Source organism: Ceratotherium simum, chromosome 12, assembly GCF_057802395.1.
Source record: "Ceratotherium simum simum isolate JZ-2026a chromosome 12, ASM5780239v1, whole genome shotgun sequence".
NCBI lineage: Eukaryota > Metazoa > Chordata > Mammalia > Perissodactyla > Rhinocerotidae > Ceratotherium > Ceratotherium simum.
In genome coordinates, this window is record NC_141911.1 from 35,024,260 (window position 1) to 35,040,759 (window position 16,500).

Sequence of the window (16,500 nt, forward strand, 5' to 3'; positions counted from 1 at the left end):
TAAACAGTGTGTAATTTAATGGATTTTAGTCACAGTCATCAGAGTTCTGATCCACATTTAAATTTTGCTGTCTGTTTAAAGTATTTACCCTGTTTGCCTCAGTTGGCTCCAAGGGGAAATAGTTATTTAGTACTTTAGTACTCTGACACGTATAGTTAGTATATAATAGCATAATTTAGGAAGGGATAATTATTATGTATTATTAATTGCACATATATTCTATCTATTATGCATTTTTTAAGTCAGGCAGCAATTTTAGTCCAGCTTCTGTTTTATATATGAACTTCCAGAAGCATGTATGCAGTTTTAACAAAATCTGAAGTTTGAACTTTGATTTGGGCCTGAATAAAGTAAGAATCAGAACACTGAAGGCTATTTATTTGCTTTTCTGGCAGTAAATTCCTCAGCTGCTGGAGGTGGCCAATGTAGAGTGGCTCTTGTCTCCGTTACTGGTAACAGAAGGAGAAAGGAAAAGGATGCCTTGGACAGGATCTTAAGAAGAGGCTGAGGCCAGGAAAATGCTGTGATGATAGATTTAGAATTTTAATAATGTTTTTCTTTCTAGCACTTATTAACTCTATAGCCTTAGGCAAATTGCTTCACTTGCTTGAGACTCAGTTTCTTACTGAGTGAAATGGATGTAGTAAAGATTGTATTAGATAATATATGTAAAAGTGTGTAGAACAGTCCACAGAGCAAAGTAGGTTATAAATTAAAGTTACTAGATTCTGAATCTAAGTGTTTTAAAAGCACACAAAATCTTCTTTCTTTGTTCAGTATATTCAGTGTCTCTTGTTTTCTTTTCATGAAATTAATTTGATTTTTCAGATCTTTGCCTCACAAATGCAATCCACCATTATTTCTGCAGTATCTTTTTCATTATTTTCTGTTCTTCCTCTGGTTATGTGCCTAGTCTAGTCCATTTTCATTTCAAACCATAGAATGTTAGAACTAGGAGAAGTCTCATAGGTTAGCAGTATTTGGTCTTTTCCATGTAGACAAAGTTAATGGGTAACATTCATATTTTCTGTAGGCCCCCAAAGGTGATTCCATTATTTCCTGTGCTATCTATGGTGACATCTCTTTTTTGGGAAAGTCTTAAAGTATATCTATACAAGTGAGGTTGATGTCGTTGTAGGGATTACTACTCTAATGATTTTCTTAAGAGTCTCTCTTGTATACTTCAGTGCTTTTTATTTATACTATGTTATTTTCAGCACACCTCCTGTGTTACTGTAATTGAGAAATACTTTTGTAACAGTTAATCTAGTTCCCTGATTATCAACCTTTTTTTTTGGCCAAATATATCAATATCATTAACAGTTGCTCATTGTGATGATTCTTAACTTGTGCTATCAGAATGGGGGAGACAGGAAGGGGCAAAAGGAGGTATCATTTGGAAAAGGTCTCTGTAAAGAATCACAGATTCTGATGCAGCTTTTCCTGAATTAGTAAAATGACGTGTTTCCTTTCTGTTGATTTTACCTCTGTCAGTACATACTGACAAATTTGCATTCCTAGAAGAGTCTCTTCATGTTTGCTTTCCAAGAGAACCTGTAGTTTACTGTCTTGTCAAATTCAAACTCCTCTGCCTTATTTTCAAGGTCTCCAATAGCTGTTTTATTTTAGTTTATACTTATTTCTACGCTGACTTGTAAATAGTATTTAGATATTTGACATATGTCTTATGTACATCATGCCATTTTCTGGGTAATTTACCCAAAAACCAAACTTCTTAACCCTAAACGTGTTCTCCACGTTCTCCTGACACTTTCTCTTTTCACAATGTGTCTTTACATATAGTGAGCATGAGAATGCATACTAATATCCTAAATACTGGATGCATAGTGTATTCTTTTTGATAGTAATTATATATTTTTGAAAATTCTTTATTTGAAAGCTCAAGTTTTCATTAGGCATTTGATTAAAATAGCATTATTGTCTTGTTGGGTCTCTTGGTTTGTCAGGATATTCTTGTTATCAGATACTACATAACTGAGGGCAAATTTAATTTTGGTTTCTTATTGTTCTGTTTTCAGAGGAAAGATAATCTATTCCTTTACCTAGCAAAGCTTATACATTTACTCGATCTTTCAGAGTCGTCTCATCTTACATTTATATCCATTCAGAAGATTCACTATTGTTTTGTAGCATTAGTCTAATTGATGAGAATACGATTCTATTTGCTAGTACTCTAAGTTAAGAAAAAAGGAAATTGGTCAGTGGCAGTGTGAAAGTAAAATAATTTGAGAGAATTTTTTTAAAGAAACTTTCTATTTCTTATCAGTCTCTTTACCAAGTCTGGATTGCTGCCTTACTTATTTGGACATTTGGCAATGCTATCATTGCTTTTCTGCTAATTGTTACGTCTCTCTCTGTGATACCCGCTTGTTACTAGTAGCTCAACTGCCCAGCTTTCAGTTTCTTGTTGCCTGATAGGCTTTATACTCAGCAAATTAAGCTGAATTTCTGGAACTGAAAACAAAACCAATCACAATACAATCATTATTCGAACCAACGCTTGGGGCAGAAATTGACTTGCTTAAAAAATTTTCGACTTTTTGCCATAATATACTAATTTTTAAAAACAGTTTTTATTTCTTTTGAATCTTTTGGATTTTTTTGAACTTGTTAGTAAAGTTCACCTTTCTTCACATTGCTGTTTCTGTTATTTCAATTTGGTTTCTCTAGTGCGATAGGCTGAAAAATGGCTCCCAAAAAGATATCTGTGTCAACTCCCTGGAACCTGTGAATGTTACCTTATTTGGAAAAACGGTCTTTGTATGATTAAGTTAAGGATTTTGAGATGAGGGGATATTCCTGAATTATCTGAGTGGACCCTAAATGCCATCACTTGTATCCTTATAAGAGAGAGTCAGAGGGAGATTAGAGATAAGCACACAGAAGAGGAGGAGGCAATGTGAAAATGGAGCAGAGAGCGATGTGGCCACAAACCAAGGAATGCTGGCAGCCACCAGAAGCTGGAAGAGGCAAGGAACAGATTCTCCTCTAGATCCTCCGGAAGGAGAGCAGCTTTGCCAACACCTTGATTTTGACTCAGTGAAACTGATTTTGCACTTCAGGCCTCCAGAACTGTGCAAGAACAGACTTGTAGTGTTTTAAGCCACTAAATTATGATAATTTGTTATAGCAGCCACAGGAAACTATGTAGTAATGCTTTGAAGATCTCTGAGTATTCTTAGTGTTGTGCTCCTCCCTCCTTCACCTAACAATGTTATGATTTCCTTAACAAACATTTGAATGTTTGTTATATGGAATCAGGTACTATTGAAAACTCAAAGAGATAGAGATCCCTGCCTTTGAAGTGTTTCATCATAGCTGAGAAGACAAATTCCAATTTGTGAAGTTATTGACTCAGAAAAAAAGAAAGCAAAATAAGCTAATATTGTATGTATTTCTAATGGAGATGAAGCTGATAGGAATAAAATACTGCCAGAGAGCTGCACTGTTATTAATTAAATCAATCCTGATTTATTTGTGCAGCAAAACCACGTTGTCAAGTATTTCATCGTATCACCACTTCAGTTATGTTGTAGATCAAAGAATGGCCTACATGATGATGTTTATCCATAACATGTCTTAGGACTTTTTCATTATACTTAAAGTTGATATCAGCTAATATCTCATTAGGTGGATTGGTAAATACTTGAGTTATGGAATCGTTCTGGACTGAAATATCTTATTCCTCTTCACCAGGAAAGTCATTAGGCATGCTATGATTGGCTACAGATTGTGACTATTAACAACTAAAATATGTTACTGGAGCACACACTGTATGCGTCTTAGAGAGTATGGTATAATTTAAAATCTGGACAAAGCTTTATAGATGTAGGAAAAATTTAATTCTGAAGATGTCATCATTTCATAGCACAAACATAAAAAGTACCTTATTTGCTCCTAATGTATGCTAAAACAAACGTGATGCTATTTCTCAATTATTTTTCATTTGATGTAAAACTTTGAACACTGAAATTAAAATCTCACTTTATATTAACATTAAGAATTTACTCAATGAATACATAGTATCAGTTTACAGTGGTCACTGTTCAGAGTGGAAGACCCCAAATGGTTAAACAGCAGGAGAGTTTTCTGCTTTTAGTTAAAAACTGCTGTTTTCTGTATGCCTTATTTACTACATGTTTAATTCTTAATGTTGTGTGCTGTGGGCTTGGGCATGCAAAAGTCAGCAGAAAGAGTTCTGGTTTTTACATCTAGAGCTATTACTTGCTGTACAATAATAAAGGCACTATTTTATTGGGTTACTTGTAATTAACTTCAGCACTAGGCATTCATATAAATCATTTGTAATCTGTTTTCTTTAGATTTTTATTCTTTTAAACTGGTTTAACGTACTTGCTTTCTGTTATCTTTTTACATGTGGATTGAGGTTGTAATTGCTTTTTGGAATTAGGCTGTCAGAAACCAACATATATGTGAATTCAAGAAATGATTGAGGCAAGCTAATGAATTTTATATAACATTTTACAGAGATTTGTTACTGAAATAAATATTCTGTAATAGTATTTTTTTGTTGTGAAACTTAATAACTAATCATTCTCTCAAGTTAAAAAGTGTCCATACATTAAAAAGTTAAAATGGCAACAATTATTAATTAGAAAATATTTATACTTTTTATGTTTTTCAAAATCCTGAGAAAGCAGACATAAGATTTCTTTGATCTCCTGTCTGTCAGTTTATTGACATTCTTCTCTTAATTTTAAACATTTGAATCTTCATATATTTTTCCATAATATTATCTGATAAATGTCATTTCATAGATTGACTACTAATTTATATTATTTTGTGCTTATAACTTTTTTATGATTATTAATTTAAAATGGAATAAAAATAAAATAGAGGCAAACTTTTTTGGATTAAAAAAGCATCTAAAAAAAAGAAGCATGTATGTCTGGCTGAGTTTAAGTTAACAGTATATATTATTCAAAACTAAATATTAGAAAACAAAACTTTGTCTCTAAAAATACCTTCATTTCGTAATTTATGTAAACATTTTTACAGTGATCTGTAGAAAGAATTTAGAGGTATGAGATAATTGCATTCTCTTCCACAAAATAAAAATCTTACCTTGATGATTCATGTAAAATGAATGTTAGGCCTATTGAGGTGGGGGATGGGAGGCAAGAAGAAAGCTGTTTGCACCCATGTCCTGAAAGTAGTTCTTTTAAAAAGAATTCAGTTGGTAAATACTTTTTGTTGTAGCTGAGTACATTAGAGAGTTTAAAATCTTTTAAAAATAATTAGCTGTTTTATATAGTTTTAATGGAAGTCTTTCATGTTTCGTCTCCAGCAGTCTCTAATGAACACTCCTTGTAATTTCAGTGCAGGTTTTGAGATTCCCTAAAGACTTGACTTCAGACCTCAAAGGGCAGCAACTGCCATATGTCTGGAGAACTGGAGTTGCCAAACAGACTGACCACGTAGTAATAGGACACATTTATATAGCTCCTGCCTGCATGTGAAGCCCTGATATAAGCTTAATGATGATCATCTGTTGAGAGCTTGTAGCTGGAAAGGGTTAGAGCAACTTTTGTCACCTTTATTGAAATCAAGCTTTCTGTATTGATTAGTGAAAGATTTTAACTAAATTGATGCCAGTTTGGAAGTTATTTGAAGGATCATTATTGGCTGGAGAATATGTTTTTCCTAAAAAAGTTTAAAAACAGATGTTTAAAGGCACTTGCAAAAATATTAATTTTAATGTATGGTTAAACACAACAGCAAGGAGATTATTGTTTTTTTTGATTGATTATTTACAAATAATTTAAAACTATATTTATAATAATTATATAATTGATTGCATGGTTATCTCAATCTTTTGGATTTTTAAATCCTTGTATTCTTTGTTTTGTAAATCCAATAAATAATTACTTCCTCAATATTCAATTTCTTGTACATAGTACACATTCAATGTATTTGTTAAATAAGCAATTATAAAATGGAACCATTTGCTAATCCAACTTTAATAGAACTTTTCTGTCTTTTCTTAACTTTGTAATTATCTATATATATCATTTATAGACTGAGCCATATTTGTGTGAACTAGATGTACATTTTAGATGTATATGTTCACAAAAATCATCAAAATTAAAATTTTCCAAAGGGAAATATTTTGTTTTGCTATTTCGTAATGATTTGTTTTACCCTCTCAAGAGACAATGGAATAAAACCTGTCCTTTACTATTATGCTATATTCTTTCCTGGTAGGGGTTACTCAGGTTTGTGTTACATATGCTGTTGAGAGAGTGCTGACACAAAGTGCAAAAACACTGTTGAAAAGTTCTTGATAGTTTACTTTGAGTGCTTAAGATTACTATATCTTGACCATGAACAAGTTTTCTCTAGTTTTGACCTTTAATCCTATGTATAATGTGGTTCTCGACTTTGTGTTAATACATTCCCTTCCTCATCTGAGCTCTCCTCTGGCTTGGCTGTGGAGAGCTTGGCTGTGGCCTCCTCCCTTGGCTTCTTTTTTTTTTTTTTTAAAGATTTTATTTATTCATTTTTTTCCCCCCAAAGCCCCAGTAGATAGTTGTATGTCATAGGTTCACATCCTTCTAGTTGCTGTACGTGGGACTCAGTCTCGCGTTGGACGGAGAAGTGGTGCCTCGGGGCGCGCCCGGGATCCAAACCCGGGCCGCCAGCATCAGAGCGTGCGCACTTAACCGCTAAGCCACGGAGCCGGCCCACTCCCTTGGCTTCTAATAGTGTTGCTGTTGTCTGTTTAGGTAATTGGAGCTATAGCCAACCAATTTGATTTATTTTACAAAGGCATAGATAACTGTAACATCTTAAAATGTTAATATTGATATTTCATTGAAGAGCACAAGCCTTTAAATTTTTATATTTTTTATAAAGAAAATTAAATAGTTTGATATGAATTTAGGTTTTGTTAACAAATTATTCTTCATTCCTTTCTTTAAAGTATGTTTGGATCCTTAGACCAATACTTAAAAAGAAGGGGAATATTTTACTGCCAATAGTAATAGAGATAAAGTTAATTTCATTTGGTAGGATGCAGAATACTGACTTTTAAAAAAATACAAATTCTTAATAGTTTTTGATACATTTATATTTTTGTAGTTTTGATATCAGTATTTGAGAAACTCTAATGCTTGTTCTATTATTTAGAGATATTTCAGAATAATTTTGGGTAAATATCTATTGTCTAGTTAGAAAAATATTTGTGTATTTTTGTTTTTATTTTCTATTCATTTACTATTCTTCATTTACAGCATATGATTTTTAATATAAATTTTATTTTTTATCAAGGAAAACTTGTATATTGTTTCACAAATCTAATAATGGTATAATACTTAAACTGAAAAACGACAGTTTCCTGCCTCAATTCTTCCTCTCTTCCTTGTTTCTTACTTTCTGGAAGTAGCCATGTTGAAGTCTCTTAGTTGCTGACTCTGCTAGCTACCTTTATATTTATAAATGATATAATAGCTATTTCTTGATTTTTCTGTTTTAGAAGTTATCTAAATAATGTCGTCCATGGAAGATGACCATTGATTACTTCTATTGCTTTCTCTTTCTGTTTCACACTCTCCCTTGTTTCCAGTACAGTTACATCATAATATTTAGTTAAAACCATGTTTATATTGTGACAATGTAGGTATTCAAGGCAGAACTACAAAATGTACCAAGATCTCCCTTTCTTCCTTCCTTTCACTTGCTTATCTTTCTTTCATTCTTTTTCCTGGAATTAATAATTTCCTACTTTTTTGTTTACTTAAATTTCTGTGCACCCACCACAAATTTGTTTCTAAAATTTCCACTGGAATGCTAAAACTTCTACCAATATGATCAAACACACCTGGTATCTTTGGGTTTTTCTTGGAGATATAGTACTTGGAGTTCTCCATTTTCATGTTCCAATCTGGATTGATTACTCTTTAGGTCTGTAGAAAGCATCTGGAGGCTTTTATCATCAGCTTAGAATTTTCCTCTTCTCTCTCTCATGCTGTAATGTCTATCTCTTGTGTCCCATAGTGGCCTTCTTTTTTGAAAGGTACCCTGATTTAACATTTATTGATCGCTTACTGTATATGTGCTAGTCACTGTTCTAGCATTAGGAATATAGTAGAGAATAAAACAAAGGGAAAGGCAAAAAAGAAATCTGATGGTAATATAAGTTTGCCATGGGAAGATTAAAGCAGAACAGGGATGGAGGAGGATATGGAGTATCTGTATTAATTTTGGTGAGGCACATCCTTTGTAATTTTTTGAGAAAGAATACATGAGTGGTAGAATTTTTTAGACCTTGATTGTGTGAAAATTTATTTTTTTACCTTTATTCTTGATTGATAGCTGTTAGGATATTAGTAATAGAGGCTGAAAATTATAATCTCTCCAGATTTTTTTCTCCCTAGCAGCTTTTAGTATTTTTATTATTTTTAAAATTGTTTTTTTTTTCTTACTGGATTGTGCCTTTATGTGGGTGGATCTTTTAAAATTCATTTTCTTTGGTATTTTATGTAAACCTTTTAAGTTTGAAAAAGTATTTACTTGTGTTCAGAGAAATTGTCTTGGATTATTTCTATGGGAATTTCTTTCTCTCTATTTTTTCTCATTTCTATTTCTAGAACTCCTCTTAGATGTTTAACTCTCTGGATTAATTTTCTAGTTTTCATATCCATTCTCATCTGTGTTTCCTTCATTTTATCTTTTATTTTACTCTCTGAGAGGCTTTTGCAACATCTCTAATACTTCTTTCAAAATTTTTATTTGATATTATACTTTTAATTTCTAAGAGCATTTTGTAGTTCTTGGCGTTCTTTTGGTGGGGGGAGGAGAGAGCTGTGTTGGTTAATTTTATATGTCAACTTGACGGCGCCATAGGGTGTCCAGATATTTGGTCAAACATTATTCTGGGTTTTTCTGTGAGGGTGTTTCTGGATGAGATTAACATTTAAATTGGTAGGCTAAGTAAAGCAGATTGCCCTCTCTAATGTGAGTGGGCCTCATCCAGTCAGTGAAGGCCTGATTAGAACAAAAACTAATCCCTAATAAGAGAGAATTGCATCTGCTTGATTGTCTTGGAACTGTGACGTTGGCTTTTTCCTGCCTTTGGACATGAATTGAAACGTTGGCTTTTTCTGGGTTTTGAGCCTGTTGGCCTTCAGGCTGGAACTACACCATTGGTTTTCTTGATTCTTAGGCTTTTTGTCTTGGAGTAGAACTACACTATTGGCCCTCCAGGGACTCCAGCTTGCCTACTCACCCTGCAGATCTTGGGACGTGTCACCCTCCATAATTGTGAGCCAATTCCTTAAAATAAATAAAATATATATCTCCATCCTATTGGCTCTGTTTCTTTGGAGAACTTTTACAGGGGCAAAGAGATGCCAGTGAATAAAACAATATCCCTGAGATGTTTTTACATGAAAATTTTCTTTCTGATGGTATTGATTGTACTTTTCGTTAGTCTTCCTCTCCCCAACCCCTTAAAAATATTGTCTGTCTTCTATGCGTCTTTTTTTTTTTTTCCCCCTGCTTTTTCCCTTTGGTGTCTGTAATTCAGACGAGAGTCTTTCCTTTTACGATGGTGGGGATGGCCATACAGTATGGGGAGAGGATTAACCAAATTAGAGGATCTGGGATTCTGTGTTTTTCATAGCAGCTTTCATTCATTTAAACTGTTTTCATCCCCGTTCCTCAACCATTGTTATATGTAATATGTACTCAGTGCCTTCAATTCTTGGCCTTTCCTAGGGTTCTACAATAAGCACTGGTTTGCTTCCTAAAGTTGATTTCCGTCTAGATTGTAGAGAAGTTTTTTACCATCTCATATACTGTTGTCTCCTCTTCATTATTTTTGTTTTCGACTTTTGCTATGTTTAACCTGAAGTCACTTGTTATATATATCTTTGTTTTAAGAGTAAAAAATAGTTTAGTGATTAGCCCACTAGAATAAAAAATTGATACTACATTTAATATCAACATTGATGGCTTAACGGCCCCCCCCAAATTGATGGTAGAATGGAGTCTATGTTGTCTATCTTGTCAGCCTGCAGCTTGATTTTATTTGCTTTAGAGCATGGTAATATTTGGGAATTACTTTTAAAATTTACATAAATTCATGTTGTACATTCAAGACACTAAAATATGTTGTGGGAGATTATTGAATTTATAGAAAACTGTCAAGTTTACTTTAATGAAGTTAGAATTGTATTAAAATAATATAAATTAATATATAGGACATTAATTGGTGCCCTTTTTCTCTATTCGTTGATGGTAGGGAGGAATATATTTAATTTGGTTAATGAAGTCTTTTTTTCCCAACCAAAAAAAAAGACTTTTACCACCAAAAGCACATATTTGAAATTTGGTAGAACTCTATGTTTATTTAATAGATTTCAGTAATATATACTATCTTTGTTGTTGTTGCGTGACTTGAGAGCATTAGTAAGCTAAGAGGATATTTTAGTAAAGATTGACTAGTCAAGAATTATGGCCTTAGGAAGTGATAGTCAATTAAATACAGCATAGAACAGGTATGAAATTATTGACTCAGTTGTTGTGTTTTGAGTCCTTCCTCTCCAAAGTGCTGAAATGTGTTTTGGAATTACTTAGTTGCATTAGTGGTTGGATTTGAGGCTTTTAACGTGTTTTTCATCAATACCTCTGGGAAAAGAATAACCAAGACCTTTAAATGTACTATGCATTTTGCATCACTATATAATTATAAATACTGTGATGAAATATTGAAATGATCATGAAAGACGATAACCATTAAGCTTTTCTTTCAACTATTAAAACTCACTAAAGGTTATATTGAGCTGTGGTTTATGAAATTGTTTAGACTAACACCTTCTTTGATAATTGTCTCAGAAGTGGAGAAAAATGCTTTAGGACAGCACGATTAATGAACCTTCTTTTCAGTTTTGGCAACATTCTTAAGGATTGTAGACAATGTTTTAGTATGGAGAAAACTTATTGGCTTTGACTATCAGCTGGGTTTATTTAAAAAAATTAATTTTCTATTTTCATGGGCTTCACATTCTTTTTATCTGGCCTATTAATTGTTATCAGTATGTATTTATGTATCTGGTATGTGATATTTTATTAAATGTTAATTTATAATTAGGAATGGATTATGGGCAAATTAAAACTCAATGATATCTTTGAGAATTGTGAGATTTTTTTTAACAGTACCCAAAAGTGTAAAGTAAGATTTGTGTTTTCATTTCATTTCTCATTTTGTCTAGTTTTTTTTGTTAACTAGTGAAAAAGTTTTATTCCAGGTGATTAGATAGCAATTACTGTAAGTTAACAAACAAGAATTTTGTTGGGTGTAAGAGCTGAGGAGTGAGCATATGCTACTGTTCCTTAATTATGGCATCCCTTGAGGTGTCACCTGTCCCTTCTAATTTCCTGCTCTCTATCAGCAAAGGTCAAAGCTGTGTTCTCCTCATCTCCTCAAAGCCTCAGCTTCTTGTACATCTTTCTAGGATAATTTTCTGACTCTTCCTAGGGCATGAATTACTTTGAATCTGTTTTAGGTCCATCTGCCGTTAAATTTGTCTCTATCTACTATTCCTGTGCATTACTAAGTTTAGGGCAACTCTTTGAGACTTGGTACCTCCCTGTGCTCTGCCTGGGAATTGAGGTGTGGGACCTTCTGCATCAGCATCAAAAAACTTACCTGTGGTTTCTTCTTTTTTTCTCTTTTCCTCCTCCTGCTTCTAAGAAGAGTGGAGGGTGTGACACATGCTCTTCTCTCAGGAATATACTCGTTCATGGAATTTGATTGCTTTCCTTTGTACTATCTGTTTATTTCATTTTGCTGGAAGGAAAAGAGAGTTTTAAATTAGACAGATATTTCTATTTCTCCTTGACTTGGTTTACCCCAGTGAAAGAAATTTAAGATCTCTATTTTATTGTTTCAGTTGGGTGGCAGTTGTGAATTTTGAGAGAGTGTATGTTGTAGACTTAAGAGGCGCTAATTTCTAAATGTTTGTAAGTTATTGAATCATAATGTAGCTAGAAGAAATTTTTTTAAGAGGGTATCTAAAACCTAGAGATTTAAAGTGTTCTGTCCATGAGCATATCCTGTTAGTGTCAGAATCAGATTGAGGACGTAGATCTCATGACTTCTTGTTCATTGCTGTTTCTTCAACAACACAGGACCTTATCTTCTCTCCTAGATCTAGCCAAATGCTGCTCTCAAATGTCTGGCTGACTTTATATCTAATTTTCATCCTACTGTGTATGTTCTGTTAGTATGTTCTTATTGACACTATTCATAAAATAGAACCCTATAACAAAATTATAGAATGCAACCATTTTAGTTCTGAGAGCCACCTTGGGTTTTTCAAAACCTAAAAGAAAGCAATACAAAATTGAGGATAAAAAGGAGAAAGTAAAAGAGAAAGGATGAGGCTGGAAAAAAAAAAAATCTGCTGTGACACAGAGCAGTCATCAGGGGTGAAATTACATGGAATTTAAAACTCTTAAAGTTGTTACATTTAGAAAATATGAATATGGTTTATGGTAGCAATGGTAAATACCCCAACATTGTCTTTTGTTTTGAGTTTTATTATAAAAGAACAAAAAAAGATCAGTTGAAGGATATTATGTAGGTACACTATAAGGGTCTCCTTAGTTTTAAGGAACATAAAGATCACATATATATTTCCAGTTATTTAAAGATATATATGTATACTAACAGGTGTGTGTTTATATAGACACACACACACACACACGTACATACACACACACATACATACATGCATTGGCATTTTTTTAATCTGGCTACATTTGAATTCATGGAGGCCCACCCTTATTGAATTAATGCTTATTTTATATATGTTTTAAGATGAAGATTAAAAAATACATTTGTACGCATTCTACTGGTTGATTTCCTTCCTAGGCTTTTTAATGGATAACTTATTCATAAAGAATATAGCTAATAGATTTATATCATCTTTTGCTAATTCATAGGCTAGTGAACTATAGTTTTCCAGCTCAAAAGTGATCTAGCCAAATGCACTTAGTTTTCTTGTCTCTTTCTCAATCATTAATCATCAATATTTTTTTTGTGTGTGTGAGGAGATCAGCCCTGTGCTAACATCTGCCAATCCTCCTCTTTTTCTTTCTTTCTTTTTTTTTTTTTCTGAGGAAGACTGGCCCTGGGCTAACATCCGTGCCCATCTTCCTCCACCTTACATGGGACGCTGCCATAGCATGGCCTGCCAAGCAGTGCGTCGGTACGCGCCTGGGATCCAAACCAGCGAACCCTGGGCTGCTGCAGCTGAGCGTGCGCACTTAACTGCTTGCACTACCAGGCCAGCCCCCTAATCATCAATTTTTATGGTAGAATATATGCTCTTTATTAAGTTTCTTGAACTACTTAATTCTGGTCTTCCCCTTATTTGGGATGATGCATCTCTTTTCTTAAAGAAACAAGAACCTCTGTTCTTCATCTTCTTTGCTGCCTTTCCAACTCCCAATTATTTCAGTTAAATTAGTAGTATATAATGGTATAGAACAAAAAGGGCAAGATAAATATAGATAGGCTTATTTAATTTATGCAGAATCAAATTGTTGCTAACTTGTTTAGTTTACTTTTTTAATGTCAGCTATTCATGTGTTCATGGGGCTGCACTAGATAGGCAGCATGTATAACAAAACTTTTCTTTCAAGAGCTAAGGTGTGAAATTGATATGGGTGATGTTTTCTATAATTGTTGTTTTAAACAAATAACCTACTAAGTGAAATTTGTTTAGCTATTTTCTGCTATTTTTTAGGAATGGCAGAATTCTATTCAGAAGAATGCAGGCCTTGCTTTTATTGAACTTGTCAATGAAGGAAGGTAATCTATTTTATATCCATTTATATTTTACTTTAAAACCTTATTGTATGTTTTCTATTGGAACTGATATTTTTGTGTACTATATTTATTGTTTTTGTAGTCAGTAATGTGGAGCTCAGATATTAATTATTACAAATGTGTTAATCTTTAATCATTTTATGGTTTTCTTCATGGTTACAAGCTTAATGATAAAGTTCTGGTTTTTATTTTTTGGTAAGTAAGGGTGAGTTTGGTAAAAGTAAACTGATGTTTCTATTAACAGATATAAGGAAAACTGATACTTATTTGGACTTCCTATAGGGTTCTATTATATTTATAGAGCCAATAATTAGACTAAGATGTCTGTATTACCTCTCTTATGTCATGTCCTAGTCATAAAGGAGGGGGGGACAAGTTTTGTTTTATGTTGTGATGTGACGAGAAAGTGGAAAGAGAGAGAAAGTTGGTAAGGTTTCCGTTTAAAGAATAGAGATAGAAGAACTCAAGGAAAGAAAATTCAGTAGTAGGAAAGAAAAGTGAAGAAAGTATAGAGATGAAAAGAAAGATGCAAGGCAGAAAAAAGATTTAAGAGAGTTAGAGAATTAAAAGATAAAAGTAAATTGAGGAAATGAAGAATGGACCATTTGGTGTCTTTTTTGTGGCAACTACTTTTGGATTAATTGAACTGAACACCCAAGGTATAGATTAAAATGTGTGATTGGCTGTCATTGGAAATAGGATACTGAGTAAAATTATTAAGAATGTTTCTTTATAGTTTTTTGGCTAGTGTTGAGAGACTGACACCATCACTGTAGAAACTATTTGAACTAGTAACTAGGAGTCTAGCCTCTGTCTCATTAATGTTAGAGAAAAGAGTATTGATAACTTTATTTGATATTAAATACTACTAAATTCTTCCACTCAGCAAATAATTATAGGTGATCAGAGACTAGTATTGGAAACAATAAATACACTTGCAATTATAATGCCTTATGCTCAATTCTTTGCTTAGAAGTATTTAAGTACAGGTTACTAAGGTAGGAATGAGAACAAAGAGAAAGATACCACATTTTTAATATGAAAGAATTAGGTAAAACTTCCCCAGGAACATGATTCTTGAGATGTGTTTTCATGGATGAGGAGGGTTAGTCATGTAGACATTGGAAAAGTGGAGATTATGGATAAATTGGAGGATATGAGTATGAAAAACATTCCAAATATAGGGAATAGAATATCTGAAGACACTGTGATATGGAAGGTATATAAAATATCTAAGTGTGTGTATGTGTGTGAATGTCTGTGTGAGTGTGTGTGTGTGTGTTTGCGTGTGAATTGTTGGAATAGATTTGGATATCTGGATCATAAAAGGCCTAGTATAGCATATTTTGACTTTTATCTAAAGGTGATAGGAAGCCTGGGAAGATTTTAAGCAAAGGAATATCATTATGATATTTGGGTTTTGGAAAGATAACTGGCAGAAATGTTTAGGATGGGTTGAAGGAAAGGAGAGCTGATTGAAATCAGAAAGAACAGTAGCAAGGCTATTACAGTGTTCCATATGAGCTAAATTGTAGTCTGGAATCTGGCAAGTGGGAGGAAATCAATAAATATTTCTCAATGAGTGAATGACTAAAAATTTAGTCTTTTAACAAAAATTTCCAAGTGCTTATTCATCAAAAAAATAAATAGCTCTTTGGCTGAATTTCAACTCTGAGGTATTAGATGCTTTTATACATATAGAAAAAGAGTTAGGTGATGAGAGGTGTTGATCAAATATGTCCTTGTTCTACTTAATGCAAAACACTGATTAACAGATTTTCTCTAATATATAGGGCTTATTTGTTGAAAGAAAATCCTTCGTTCTTTTTTAAAGAAAACTTTTTATATAGGTCGATTTTGGTTGGTATAGGCTCTAGTAAGTGTAAATTCCCTCAATTATACAAGTTACATTTAATAGGTAGGCAGCATATCTTGTGGGGGGAAATAGAGTGAAGGGAAATAGGTTTTTTTTTTCTTTAATTTTTTGTTTATTGCAGTAACATTGGTTTATAACGTTGTAAAAATTTCAGGTGTACATCATTGTACTTCTATTTCTGCATAGATTACATCATGTTCACCACCAAAATACTAATTACAACCCATCACCACACACATGTACCGAATTATCCCTTTCACCCTCCTCCCTCCCCCCTTCCCCTCTGGTAACCACCAATCCAATCTCTGTCCCTATGTGTTTGTTTATGGTTGTTGTTATCTACTACTTAATGAAGGAAATCATACGGTATTTGACCTTCTCCCTCTGACTTATTTCACTTTGCATTATACCCTCAGTGTCCATCCATGTTGTCACAAATGGCTGGATTTCATCGTTTCTTATGGCTGAGTAGAATTCCATGTGTATACATACCACATCTTCTTTATCCATTCGTCCCTTGATGGGCACTTAGGTTGCTTCCAAGTCTTGGCTATTGTGAATAACGCTGCAATGAACACAGGGGTGCATGTACCTTTACATATTGGTGTTTTCAAGTTCTTTGGATAAATACCCAGCAGTGGAATAGCTGGATCATATGGTAGTTCTATCCTTGATTTTTTGAGGAATCTCCATACTGTTTTCCATAGTGGCTGCACCAGTTTGCACTCCCATCAGCAGTGTATGA

At 33.4% G+C, this 16,500-nt stretch overlaps 1 protein-coding gene across 6 annotated transcripts in view; it reads left to right on the forward strand.

Annotated features, from left to right (window-relative positions):
• Positions 1-16,500, forward strand: part of LRBA (LPS responsive beige-like anchor protein) — a 718,950-nt gene that overhangs the window by 219,194 nt on the left and 483,256 nt on the right. For all 6 annotated transcript variants that reach the window (XM_087437546.1, XM_087437548.1, XM_087437549.1 and 3 more), the window contains exon 35: positions 13,797-13,861. In XM_087437546.1, the coding sequence (XP_087293672.1) occupies positions 13,797-13,861 (65 nt within the window). The remainder of the gene's footprint in view (positions 1-13,796; positions 13,862-16,500) is intronic.